This window comes from Budorcas taxicolor, chromosome 2 (assembly GCF_023091745.1).
Source record: "Budorcas taxicolor isolate Tak-1 chromosome 2, Takin1.1, whole genome shotgun sequence".
NCBI lineage: Eukaryota > Metazoa > Chordata > Mammalia > Artiodactyla > Bovidae > Budorcas > Budorcas taxicolor.
This window is the reverse complement of record NC_068911.1, coordinates 20,117,281-20,131,795: the sequence shown is the minus strand read 5'-3', so window position 1 is coordinate 20,131,795 and position 14,515 is coordinate 20,117,281. Positions and strand designations below refer to the sequence as shown.

Below are 14,515 nucleotides of genomic sequence, written 5' to 3'. Positions count from 1 at the left end.
ATCCTGGAATGCAAAATCAAGTGGGGCTTAGGAGGCATGACTACAAACAAAGCTAGTGGAGGTGATGGAATTCCAGTTGAGCTATTTCAAATCCTGAAAGATGATGCTGTGAAAGTGCTGCACTCAATATGCCAGCAAGTTTGGAAAACTCAGCAGTGGCCACAGGACTGGAAAAGGTCAGTTTTCATTCCAATCCCAAAGAAAGGCAATGCCAAAGAATGCTCAAACTACTGCACAATTGTACTCATTTCACACGCTAGTAAAGTAATGCTCAAAATTCTCCAAGCCAGGCTTCAACAGTATGTGAACTGTGAACTCCCTGATGTTCAAGCTGGTTTTAGAAAAGGCAGAGGAACCAGAGATCAAATTGCCAACATCTGTTGGATCAGCAAAAAAGCAAGGGAGTTCCAAAAAAACATCTACTTCTGCTTTATTGACTATGCCAAAGCCTTTGACCATGTGGATCACAACAAATTGTGGAAAATTGTTAAAGAGATGGGAATACCAGGCCACCTTACCCGCCTCTTGAGAGATCTGTATGCAGGTCAGGAAGCAACAGTTAGAACTGGACATGGAACAACAGACTGGTTCTAAATCTGGAAAGGAGTATGTCAAGGGTGTATATTGTCACCCTGCTTATTTAACTTATATGCAGAGTACATCATGAGAAACGCTGGGCTAGATGAAGCACAAGCTGGAATCATGATTGCCAGGAGAAATATCAATGACCTCAGAGCTGCAAATGACACCACCCTTATGGCAGAAAGTGAAGAAGAACTAAAGAGCCTCTTGATGAAAGGGAAAGAGGAGAGTCAAAAAGTTGGCTTAAAACTCAACATTCAGAAAACAAAGATCATGGCATCTGGTTCATGTCAAATAGATGGGGAAACAATGGAAACAGTGAGAGATTTTATTTTGGGAGGCTCCAAAATCACTGCAGATGGAGACTGCAGCCATGAAATTAAAAGACGCTTACTCCTTAGAAGAAAAGCTATGACCAACCTAGACAGCACATTAGAAAGCAGAGACATTACTTTGCTAGCAAAGGTCCATCTAGTCAAAGCTATGGTTTTTTCCAGTAGTCATGTATGGAAGTGAGAGTTGAACTATAAGGAAAACTGAGCACCAAAGTATTGATGCTTTTGTACTGTGGTGTTGGAGAAGACTCTTGAGTGTCCCTTGGACTGCAAGGAGATCCAACCAGTCCATCCTAAAGGAAATCAGTCATGACTATTCATTGGAAGGACTGATGCTGAAGCTGAAATTCCAATATTTTGGCCACCTGATGTGAAGAACTGACTCATTTGAAAAGACCTTGATGCTGGGAAAGATTGAAGACGGGAGGAGAAGGGGACGACAGAGGATGAGATGGTTGGATAACATCACCGATTCAATGGACATGAGTTTTGAGTAAGCTCCGAGAGTTGGTGATGGACAGGGAAGCCTGGCGTGCTGCAGTCTGTGGGGTTGCAAATAGTCAGACATGACTGAGCGACTGAACTGAACTGAACTGAACTGAACAGTTTGAAGGCATCAGTTCTTTGGCGTTCCACCTTCTTTACAGTCCAACTCTCACAACCATTCGTGACTACTGGGAAGGCCATAGCTTTAACTGTACAGACCTTTATCAGCTGAGTAATGTCTCTGCTTTTCAACACACTGTCTAGGTTTGTCATAACTTTCCTGCCAAGAAGCTTACTTCTGCTTACTAGTTGTTTAACAGAGGGCAGGGTTTTGGGGTTTTGTTTTTTTAATCTCTTTGAGCCTTCGTGTCTTCGTTTATGAACGGTGATAAAAATTATTTCACACGATGGTTTTGAAGATCAGGTAGCACATGTGAAAACAGCTGAGCAGAAATTGGCACATGTTAGGCCCCTGAGTCAGCTGCATCTGACTCTGAGTACAGCTGCAGCTGTATAGCCAGCTGTTTGGAAAATGTGCTGGTAGGTCATGGAAGTAATTGTGTATAAATTGGACCAGATCTTCATAGGAAGTTTGCCTCACTTTGGAGATGAATGAAATAGATGAAAACAAATTGGTGTGACAAGTATTCAGATTACATATTCTCCCCTGTGGCTTCATTTGTGTCTCTCTTTTCCTTTATGGGCTGTCGTCTCTGCTTTTCTTTCAGTTATATTTTGAAGAGTATTAATCCTCTTTCTAATGTTGCTAATGGCTACCTTTTACAAAGTATATGTAAATATGTTTAACTTCATTTTTTAAATGATTCAAGCCTACAAAGAAGTTGCAAAAATCATACAAAAAATTCCCAAATAGGCTTCTTTAACCTGGCCTGGGCTTAGCTGGGTGGTTCATCTGCTAGGGGCCAGGTTTAGCTCATGTTCTTTGGGGTTCATTCATGTGTGGAGAACAGATTGGTCAGTGGAGCTGCATCATTCTCAACCACAGGACCTCCCCTCCTAGGGCAAGCTAGCTTGGGTTCATTTCCATAGTGGTTTCAGGTTTCCAAGTACAGCAAGAGAGCAAGTGCCAGCATCCAGGTCATTTCCAAGCTTCTGGTGGTATCACATTTGTTGCTGTTCCAAAGCAAGTTACACGACTTGACCAGATTCCAGGGGGAGGGAAATAAACTCTGCCTCCTGAGTGGGAGACTCTGCCTGCACCATGCCACCGTGTGGATGTACAGTTAGGAAGAACCTGTAGCCATTTTTATAGTCTGCATTTTCAACTGCAAGACAAAAATGATTGCTGATCACTCACCTTTTTGCATTGTAAAACTTAGAGTCGTGTGACATTGACCGAAAGCACTGGGGTATGAACTACAATGTGAGTGCATTTAGAGAGTCCCATCTGGATGAAAACATCTTTATGTGCCTTTTTTTTCTTCCCTTAAGATTGCCAACCCTCCTGATAGCTGAATGTGTGCTGGTGTACATGACTCCGGAGCAGTCTGCAAACCTCCTCAAGTGGGCCGCCAACAGTTTTGAGGCTGCCATGTTCATAAACTACGAACAGGTAAGAGGAAGCTCAAGAAATCCACTTTCTGTGCAGGACTCCAGGGGTGGCTTTCTCTCTCTTGAGCCCCCTTGGAATATGCTTTCCCTTATTATTTTCCTTCTGCCTCTGTAGCTCCGTTGTTAATCAGTTCCAACAAACCTAGTATTCTTTTCCTCTCTTGAGGTTTATTTATTTAATTTTTTTTTGGTTGAACTGGGTCTTTGTTGCTGTCTATGGCCTTTCTCTGGTAGCAGCCGGCAGGGGCTACTCTCTAGTTACGGTTCCAGGGCTTGTTGTGGTGGCTTCTCTTGCTGCGGAGCACGGGCTCGAGAGCGAGGGCACAGTAGTCGTGGCACGTGGGCTCAGTTGTCAGGCGGCATGTGGGATCTTCCCGGGCCAGGGATTGAATTGGTGTCTCTTGCATTCCAGGGTGGATTCCTAACGACTGCCCTAAACCTAGTATCTTTGAGTTCATGACTGCCTGCAAACTTTAATCTAGAGTTTCTGGAACTTCCATCTTGGCCTTTAAGGAAGTTGTTTACTATAAAGTCATAGATCTTGATGGAGGGAATTTTGGCTGTCATCAGGGTAGGGATAGCTAACTCACATGCCTTCAGAGGCAGATAGTGATGTAAATGGAAGAAGCTGGCCAGGTGTCATACGTTGTGAAGTAGTGGGGCCTGTGGTGACCTGGGATACCCACGTCCCATTTCACGGATGCCCGCTTTTCAGTGCCAGTCAGTTGTTACCATGTGGAGTGAGCCTAGAGTTGCCTGAACTCCCAATTTTTCAAGAGAGATTAGAAATCTAGGATTTTACTGTCAACATTTCCTGTGGCTCAGTTGGAATGAGCTGAGCTGAGCTCATTCAGTGAGCTACAGCTCCTGCAATGGGGTAGACCTGGCTTCAATCCCTGGGTTGGAAAGATCCCTTAAAGAAGAGAAAGGCTACCCACTCCAGTATTCTGGCTTGGAGAATTCCAAGGACTGAATTCCTGGAGAATTCAGTTCACTTTCCTAATTTCTAAAATCACTGAGTCTGGCCTATGGCTCGCTGTTCTCTTCTCATCAGGTGCCTAAAGGGTTATGTTTTAGTGTTTTGGAATAATTCGTCTTGGGTCTGTGTGACCTGCAGCAGAATTGCTCTGTGGTTGGGAGTTCATGCTGTGGAGACAGACTGCCTAGCTCTGTGATCTCGACAAGTTACTTGACCTCTCTGTGCCTATTTCCTCATCTGAAAAATGAGGATAATAGTACCCCAACCTCATAGTTCGTAAACGAGTTAACAGGTGCACAAGCATTGACAGCACTAAGTAAGCTGTTATTAAGTCAGTTATTATTTGGATCTCTTGAAGCCCCAGGGATAAGAATACCTGCCTCTCAGGGCTAAATAATCCAGACTAAATTTGGCAAGTGCATTCATTAAAAAAAGAAGAAGACTTGCCTCTCTGGATTATTGTGGGAACTCCTGAGATATTGAACAGCAGTGGCCTGATGAGCAGTGCCAATACATGTTAGCTACTTTTATTGTTTATTTTAGTTTCGCTTTATTGATTTTATTTATGTATTTATTTTTACCACTTTTTGTTTTATTTTCAAATGTTATTACAGATAAGGGCAGTGCAGGGCCTTGCCCCATGTCACGTAGCTACAAACAGGTCTGGGGCTGGACCTTGGTCTCCTGTCTTCCCCACCCCCAACCCAGCCCAGGTTCTGGTATAGGTGGTTTTTGGTTGGTTGATTTTTCTTCTTTTCCTCTCTTTAATTGGTAGCATTCCTCAGATTCAGTCTTTTTTTTAAAAAAATTTAAATATTTATGTATTTATTTTTGACTGCACTAAGTCTTCGTCGCTGCACGTGGGCTTTCTCTGGTTGCGGAGGGGGACTACCCTTGAACTGTGGGGCTCAGACTTCTCGTTGCAGTGACTCCTTTTGTGGAGTGCGCTCTAGGGCACACGGGCTTCAGTGGTTGGGGCTCATGGGCTTAGTTGCTCCGAGGCACATGCGATCTTCCAGACCAGGGTTCGAACTGGCATCCCCTGCACTGCAAAGTAGATTCTTAACCACTGGACCACCAGGGAAGCCGCAGACGTAGTCTTTTGACCTGGTAAATGAATATAATGGCTGCTGGCCTCGTCAGTCTGTACAATCAACGTGGATAAATCCTGGTGACCTGTCTCTGTTTTGGGGACACCATACCTGGGAAGAAGGAATTTCACCTCCCACATTTCCACACGTTTCAGATGTGCACTGTTTCATTTGTGTGTTCTTTTATTCAACATCACGTGAGAGATAAGGGGTTAAATAAATTTTGGCCAGAGACCCTGTCATTTTGGTGCAGGGCTGAGATTGTACTAGTTTTTAGTATGTTGACCGCAGCTGTCTCTCAAAGGGCTTAAACCCTGCCCACCACCTTCATTTTGTGAATAATCAACTTTTAATTCATTTATTTCCTGACAAGTACAGAATCATCAGCCTTATGTTCGTCAATTGCTCATATGTCTTATGTTGTTATTTAATTAATAGTTAAATGACAAAACAACACGGATGATGATTATTTCAGTAATAATGATTTCAGATTCTTAGAATTTGATTACTTATATAGCTGGTGCTTTTCTTTGAGTTTCATATGTATTAACCTGTTTAATCATTACAACAGCCCACAAGGTAGGTACTAGTACTACCCTGGTTTTACAGATAAGGGTTTGAACCAAGGGATTAGGTATCTTGGCTCACAGCTATTAAATATCAAGCCAATATTCAAACCGAGGCAATAGAATGAAGGAGTTTGTGTTCATAAATATGCTTCTATTCTGAATGAATAGTCTGCAATCATATCATTACTGCCACATAAGCTCTATGCATCCTCCCCCAAAAAGAGTAACATTGGTTCTTGACTTAGAGAGGATTAGGGAATCACTTCATATATTGTTAAAGTGCTGAATTTTTGATATCTTATATATGACAAAGTACCAGTGTGTGTGCTACATTAATGTGCATAATATTTTGTTTTGCACACATATATACATGATGTTTTTTATTATTTTAATTGGCGGCTAATTACTGTACAATATTGTAGTGGTTTTTGCCATACATTGACATGCATCAGCCATTTTGCACACATATGTACATGAAGTTTTTTAAACCTTTTGTTTTTTTTTTTATAAATTCAGAGGTAGGTAAGGTGGCCTGGTATTCCCACCTCTTTAAGAATTTTCCACAGTTTGTTGTGATCCTCACAGTCAAAGTCTTCAGTGTAATCAGTGTAACAGATGTTTTCCTGGAATTCCCTTGCTTTTTCTGTGATCCAACGGATGTTGGCAATTTGATATCTGGTTCCTCTGCCTTTTCTAAATCCTCTTTTGAAATACATCTGAAAATTCTTGGTTCAGATACTGTTGAAGCCTAGCTTGAAGGGTATTGAGCATTACCTTGCTAGAATGTGAAATGAGCGCAGTTGTATAGTAGTCTGAACATTCTTTGGCATTGCCTTTCTTCTTTATTCAGAAAGTAATGCCACATGCAAAATTAAAAAAAAAAAAAGTCATATAATTTGAAGGATAAACAAAGAAAAGTCTCTCATCTATCACAGACTTCAGCCTCTAACCTGGGAAGCAACCTTGCTGTATTCTAGAATTTTCCTGTGCATATATAAATGTGAAGAGAGGTTTTTTTTCCCCCCTAAAGATAGTTGGGAGCATACTATTCACATTCCTTTGTAAATTACTTTTCGAGAGTTTATCTTAGGGGCCATCTCATATCTGTCTGTCTTCTTTTTATGTTTTCATGTTTTCACGGCTGTATGGTATTTCATGGTATAAACCTGCCAGAATTTATTTAGCCCCAAGCAATGGGTATTTCAGTTCTTTCCAGATCCTTTCTATCATACATAGTGCTGTAGTAAATGTTCTTGCATCTTCACATACACACACAAGTCTACCTGTGAGACAGGCTCCTGGCAGTGGAGTTATCTGGTTCTAGGCTGAGTGTTTACAATGGAGGAACACTGCCCAGTTGCCTTTTGAGGGCTGTACTCCATTAGCACTGCACTTGGGGTTCCATGACCTGCGCTGGGTATTACCAGCCTTGACTGCTTAGCAGTAGGATGTGGTTATTTTATTTTGCATGTTTTAAGAAGCAGAGAGACCCTGCGGCAGTGCCCAGCCTCCTCTCTCCCTTCCCAGGTGAACATGGGTGACCGGTTTGGGCAGATCATGATCGAGAACCTGCGGAGACGACAGTGTGACCTGGCCGGAGTGGAGATTTGCAAGTCGCTGGAGTCACAGGTCAGAGGGCAGAGGCCCAGACGTCCTCTTGTACCCTGGCCAACTGAGAAAGGGCCTCCTCCCTACACAGATGGAGGAATGTGAGGGTCCTTCTGGAGTGCCTGCCTGCGGGCAGCCAGGGCTCCACGTGGGCCACTGGTTCATCGTGCGAGGGAGATCCAAGCCCTGTGCTACCATCTTGGCATGGAAAATACAAGTTTACATTTCCTGTCTCCTGTTACTTTAATTTTTTATTATGCTGTTTTTCAAACAAAATAAGAGTAGAGGAAATAATTAAAGCAAACACCTATGTCCCACCACCCAGCTTCAGTAATTAATCATATTTTGTCATTGCCACATTGTTACCCCTTCCCCCAAATTTTTATTGGTGGTGTCATTGGAAAGGTGGCTCAGTGGTAAAGAATCTGCTGGCAGTTCAGGATTCATGAGTAGATGTGGGTTCAATCGCTAGGTCAGAAAGATCTCCTAGCAACCCACTCCAGTGTTCTTGCCTGGATAATCCCACGGGCAGAGAAGCCTGATGGGCTGCAGTCCATGGGGTTACAAAGAGTCAGACATGACTGAGTGTCTGAGCATATCATTGGAATATTTAAGGCAAATCCCAGACACTGTTTCATTTCCCTTGTAAGTACTTCAGTGTGAATCTCCTACCAGTAAGGACCTTCCTTTGCCCAAGATAATGATAATACCATGATCACATCTGACAAGTTGACATGCTCCTTCATAGCAGCTGACACCCACCCAGTTCATACTTGGTTTTTACCAGTCATCTAAAAAGTTGTTCATGGTTGGTGTATTTGAATCAGGATCCAAACATGATTCCCACCTTGTACTTGACTTAAATTCTTGCAATCTGTAATTGTTCCCCCAAAATTTAGAATTTTTTGGTGAAGAGGCACTTCCCTATCCCTACCCCTTTTTAAATGGCTTAGTTTTTACATGGCTTGTGTCATTACCACCAGGGCCCTTTAAAAACCTGTTGCTTACATAGAACAGTTTCTTCCTTTATTTCTCTTTGAATATTATACTTTACGGTGCCCCCATTGTAACAGTACCTGTTGAGTAGAGAAAATGGGGAAAATGAAAAGACAGATGAGAGGGTCCAGAATGGGCTTTTGAAAGAGGAGCCCTCCGAGGGAAGCTGTGTGTGCAAAGAGCGCCTCCGGTCGTGTGACAGCTCCTGTCGTCTCCCTTTCTCTCCGCCCCACATTTTAGAGAGAACGGCTCCTGTCCAGCGGGTGGGAGTCAGCGTCAGCCATCGACATGATGGAATTGTACAGCAGATTGCCTCGTGCCGAAGTGATCAGGTATGGGATTGACAAGAGTCTGCTCCATGGCAAATAATTGTGAATGAAAGGCATCATTGTCCATACCTTTTAATGTTTAAAAAAAAAACAACCCAACCCCAAACTAGACCTATTTGAAACAAGTTAACTGCTGCTAACATCGATTAAACATTGCTAGCTCCTTGAGAGTAACTCATTAGCTATTAGCCAAGATAAAGTTTATGCCCAAACAGATTATTTTAGTCAAAATAAGCAGTTAAACCTCTGCAGTGGAAATCTTGCACAATCCCTGTGTTTTGGAAAAGGAGGAAAGTCACATTGCCCAAGGGGGCCTAAGGTGGTGGTGGGGAGTCTGCTTATGGATTTTTAAGTGGACTTTCCCCCTCATTATAAAAGAAATACATGCTTGTTGTTCTAAAACAATTTTCAAGTAAAGTGCATGAAGTATAGAGCAGTTGTGTGCTATGAATAAATTGGAGTATATTCTTTTTCTATGTGTTTATAAATATTTATCAACCTATAGATTTGTATTTTTTGAATCAGTAGATTGATACATGTATTTGTCTGTAAACCACCATCCTTTCAAAAGCTTAACAATAGCTTATATTTATCTCTGCATGTCAAGATGTTCAGATTACCATATCCTGTTTAGTGGTGCCTGGTATTTATATTGATGTGTGGATATATGCTAATGACAGCAGTTTTTCAAATTGAGACATAATTGACAGAAAACATTAGTTTCAGGTGCACAACATTTTTTTTAAGGAGAACCACTTTATTTTGAGTAGTAGACAAAACTCCGTTTAAAATGTAATAAAAGAAACCCTCCGTCAGTTTCTTCAGTTAGTCCGAAGAATAAAACCTCCAGCTTAATTAGAATTTACATTTAACCTTAAATATTCTAAAATCCATCCATGTCAGCTTTGGAGTTTTAATCTTGCCCTATCCTATGAAATAGAGCAAACTTTGATCGATAATCAGACTCCTAATTTTTGCCATTCAACCATATTTTTTCGTCTTGCTTTCTGACTCTATACATTCCATTCACAGTGTTCAATGGATTTGTAATAAACTTCCAAGGTGAAGGGAAATTTCTTGCTCATCGTTTGCCTAAAATCTTGGCTTGTGTTCATCTTTTGAAACAAAAAACACACACCAAAAATGCCCTCAGGTTCCACTACTAAAACTCCTTTAAAGATCTTCTTTGCCAGTGGTTCCGGAGCGCAATCCGTGCCATCTGAAGCAAGGTCTTGGAGCAGAACCCCACCGGGTGCAGCAGACAGCGGACAGGACATGGCAGCAGTCCTGGTCTAATTTACATTTCTTTTCACATAAATGAGATTGAAAAGCCCTTGTTTTTCTCCTTGCCAGTGATCTGGTCTTTTACCCATCTTTTAAATAAGTTTTAAAAAGTGTTCTTACTGAAGTGTAACAGCTCGTTTATATAACAAGGAAATCTACCCCCTTGTCATTTGTGTTACAAACATTCTCTTCCAGTTTGTCATCTGTCACTTTTGACTTTGCTTATGGAGGTTTTTTTTTTTCTTCTTCTTTTCAAAAATTAAGCTAAAATGGGCCCACACCGTATGTACTATTCTGTAGCCCGCTTCTTTTCACATAGTCTATCCTGAACGCTTTTCCATGCCTGGCAGTATGCGTCATGGCCTTCATTTTTAATTGGATACGTTTGTACTGTTATCTTTTCATTCCACAGAATAGAGTCCCTTGAATTCCTGGATGAAATGGAGCTTCTTGAACAGCTCATGCAGCATTACTGCCTTTGCTGGGCCACCAAAGGAGGAAGCGAACTAGGTAGGTGACTTCACTTATATTGATTGGAATTTTTCTAGGGAACTTTTTGTCTCCGGAGAGCGTAACACTCAATGGGAATTTTCTACCCAGGAACAACTAGGGCTCGTATACATGGATCTGTGAACATAGAGAATCAGCAGTTATATCCTCTGTTTTTATAGCACAAAACCCAGGAGAACTGTTTAAATAAACCACATATATGAAAACCAACCAACAGCCCTGTTTGTGGAATTTCCTCAACTGGATGGTGAGAGACCTTGAGTCTTGAAATCATCTTAATGAAAGGGTCCAGTGTTCAGCTTTTTGATCTGCTTGTAACCAGGTTTGCTGCATGTTAAAGACACACAGGTCATTGTTTCTGTCTAACACCCCTGCAGCTGTGGGTTGGATTTCTCTCTCTCATCTTCTTTTATATTGGAGGTGAATTCCCCTGGCTTGGAAGAGTCGGGCCGTGGGGACAAAGCCCGGAGCCTTGTCTCAGTGCCTTGTTGCCTTGATCTTGACCGAGTTCCTCCTTCACAGCTGCCCCTCGCTGACTGCGCTTCCCCTGGGCGTCTCTCCAGCCCAGTGGGGATAGTTTTAGATCCCAGTTCTGGCCTTTGCTGTTAAAGTGCTCCCAGACTTCCTGTAGCTCTGTCTGACATACTGCCTTAGGCAAGTAGTGAATATAAAACAAAGAGCTTAGGGGAGTCAAAGATTGTCTCCTGTGTGAAGATTCCAGGTTGTTAATCATCCTCCTTGGGCTTATCTTTCCACCAGTTTAAAAATTTACCCAGCTGGGCAGTTCAGTCCACAAAATCCATTTATTTTTTATTTTAAGAATCATTTATTACTGTGTTTTTGTACTGCTGTTTTCCCCCATTTTTGAAAACAGTATAATTTTAAGCAGAGACTTTGGAAAGTTCTCAAAAAAAGTATGGCAAAGGAAAAAAAAATCACCCATATGCCCAGCACTCAGAGATAACCTCTGGCAACTTTTCTCTTCTATTCTTTTTCTAGCTGTTGATTTGTTTTTAGTGGGGTTTAATTTATCTATATAACCTTGATTCTGGATCTCTTTAACCTTAATATTATAACATAAGCATATCCCCTTGCTACTAAAAACTCTGCATGAGCATAATTTTCATGGCTTTATAAATATTCTGTCATGAAGCTCTGTCTGCATTTACTTAATTTTCTTACACTTTTAAAAAATATAGGTGACTTGTATAGAATTAATTCTAGATTCTGCCAAGTAATGATGCTTTGAGCTTTTCCATGTAAGGGGCTTCTTTTCCCCACTTCTCACCCGGCTACTTGTGGCATCAGTAGAGTAAGTCACTTACATACGACCTTCACGTTGTGAACTTTTAAAGATGCGAGCGTGCGTTCCATCAGCGTCAGGTGTGAGTGACACTGCAGCTTTCCCTCCGTCTCCTGTTGCCGACAGTCCTTCAGCTCTACAGCCTCCCACTTCCCTGCCCCCTTCCGTCAGTAACTCTTCTTGCCTCCTCACTCACTGCCAGCCCCTGTATGCTGAGCTGTTGTACTGTACTACTGTGCTTTCCAAGGTACTGTACTGTGAGATTAAAAATGTTTATTTTGTATGTTTGTCTTTTTATGTATTATTTGTGTGAAAAGTATTATAAACCTATTACAGTACAGTACTCTATAGCCAGTTGTGTTAGTTGGGTATGGAGGCTAACTTCGTTGTACTTATGAACAAATTGTACTTGCTAATACACTCTTGGAATGGAATGGAATGGAACTCATTCCTATGTAAGGGACTTGTACTTAACTTGTATGTGTGTAGAGGACAAACTGTGTTTGCTCGAAGTTCAACATTTAAAAGACCAAGTTCCTAAAGAATAGGCCGTAAGACAAAATCCAAACAGATTGATACCAAACAAACCTACAGCCAAGACTCTGGAAAATCAGAATGATTCTCCAATAATAAAATCGCCTGCTAAAACAAAATTCAACACTCTTCAGGGGAAGATATCAGAATTCAGAGTCCTCAGCTTACCACCCACCGTGTTCAGTTTAGATCAGTCGCTCAGTCATGTCCAACTCTTTGCGACCCCATGGACCACAGCAGGTCAGGCTTCCCTGTCCATCAACAACTCCTAGAGGTTGCTGAAACCCTTGTCCACTGAGTCGGTGATGCCATCCAACCATCTCATCCTCTGTTATCACCTTCTCCTCCTACCCTCAATCTCTCCCAGCATCAGGGTCCTTTCCAATGAGTCAGTCTTTCACATCAGGTGGCCAGAGTATTAGAGTTTTAGCTTCAGTATCAGCCCTTCCAATGAATATTCAGGACTGATTTCCTTTAGGATGGACTGGTTAGTATTTGATTAAAAAATTACTAGATATGTGAAGAAATAAATTGCCCACACCAGTCTTTTTTATTACTGAATTTGACTCAAAGAGAAAAGGGTGAAATTGCTAAGGCTAGTCAGTAACCCTTTGACTTCTTTCTCACCTAAAATGGGCCAGTAGTAATTTTCAAGTGTATTTAAGGTAAAAAGCAGAACACTCAAGAATGAACTCGTTAAACAAGTTGTCTGAATGAAAGGTATTAATTCAGAAAAAAAAAAAAGTTCAGCATTTAAAGAATGGACTTGTGGGTTTTACTGGAGAGCCCATAAACCGCTATAACATTTCTTAATCCCTTTTAAACCGCCAGTAAACACTGTCTTATCCAGCCTCCTATTTCCTTGTGGAATCTTATCTTACACAACCAGGAGGCCCGGGTGAAGTAACTGAATGTGCAGCCGTTGCCCCAGAGCTGGTCCCTATGGACCTGGGGCCCCAGGGTCACATTCTTCCACCTCTGACTGTTTTCTCTGCCTCCGCCTGTGACAGCCCCTTCTCAGCATCTGTGCGTTTCCTCCCCTCAGGTTTGAAGGAAATAACTTACTGATCTGTTCAAGACTCGTGCTGAGCCAGAGCTGAAGCCAGCGACCTTTCCGGAGCTGAGTCTCCCAAGTTTCCTGAGTGGTGGGGAAGCCCCGGCTGCCATTCTCCGCCACTCTCCGAGAAGCCTCGTTTACTGGAGTGGTTGTACAAGTTCCTGTTCCTGTTGGCTAACAGTTTAAATAAATCTCCGTTGCCAGTTGCCGGTGTGTTGGTCCTCTGCTGTTTATCCTTTGCTCCCCTGGGGGGACTGTGGTTCCCCTCTTTGTCAGCTGGAACCAAAGATCCTCAGCCTGACCTTGACCTTGGCCCACTCCCCATGAGTCAGACTCAGCTCCTGCATCCATTGTGGGATTTACTCCCGTGTGCTCTTATGTGTGGCACCTGGTCTTGCGCTTGGCATCTTGACCAGAGCTTGGAGCTCGTCTCTGCTCCCGTTTCTGCCCTTGCCTGCTCAAGTCCTCCTTCACCTTGGTCACTGTGGCAGGCTGAATGATGACCCTCTAAAATGTCCCTTCCCAATCCTCCCAGCTGAGAGTATATTACCTTGTATAGCAAAAGGGGTTTTGCAGATGTGATTAAGTTAAGGATCTTGAGGTGGGAGCATCCAGGTGGGCCAGATGTAATCACAAGAGTCCTTCCTTTTAAGGGAGGAAGGGAGGGCAGAGTCAGAGGAACAGGCTGTGTGACACCACAAGCAGAGACCAGAGTGATACACTTTGAAGATGAGGGAAGGGCGAAAGTTGAGGAATATAAGTGGCCACTGGATGCTGAAAAGGGCAAGAGGATATCTCACAGTGTCCAGAAGGAACCAGTCTTGCGAACACTTGGACTTCAGCCCAGTGAAACTAATTTCAGATTTCTTACTCCCAGGACAAGAAGAGAATAAACTTGTATCGTTGTAAGCCGGTGAGTCTGTGGTCATTTGTTATAGCAGCAGTAAGAAACTAATACAGATACGATACTAGTACAGATTAAAGGGTCCCTGGAGATTCAGAATCATAAGGCCTGTCCATGCCTGATAACATTCTTGGTTATGTGAGTGAGCTGTGAGCTTGAACCTGAGTATGCAGAATGGCAGCAAGGCAGCCCCCCAGCCCTCTCCTCTGCTAGAGGTTGCAGAATCAGAGATCAGTGTTCCCTAGAGTGACCTGCGTCCCACTACACAACAGTGTGCTTGTGGGCGGGAGTCGGTGGTGATACAGCGTGAAATAACATTGAATAACCCAGTGAGGAAGTTACTTGCTTTTCACTTATCTTTCAGATCTTGAGAATT

General features: G+C 42.5%; 1 protein-coding gene across 1 annotated transcript in view; it reads left to right on the top strand.

The window, feature by feature from the left end:
* LCMT1 (leucine carboxyl methyltransferase 1) overlaps window positions 1-13,441 on the top strand; it is a 66,944-nt gene extending 53,503 nt beyond the window's left edge. Inside the window, exons 7-11 of the mRNA XM_052663817.1 lie at window positions 2,856-2,976; window positions 7,142-7,243; window positions 8,459-8,550; window positions 10,244-10,341; window positions 13,224-13,441. Coding sequence (XP_052519777.1) covers window positions 2,856-2,976; window positions 7,142-7,243; window positions 8,459-8,550; window positions 10,244-10,341; window positions 13,224-13,246 — 436 coding nt within the window. The 3' untranslated portion in view covers window positions 13,247-13,441. The remainder of the gene's footprint in view (window positions 1-2,855; window positions 2,977-7,141; window positions 7,244-8,458; window positions 8,551-10,243; window positions 10,342-13,223) is intronic.
* The last annotated feature ends 1,074 nt before the right edge of the window (window positions 13,442-14,515 follow it).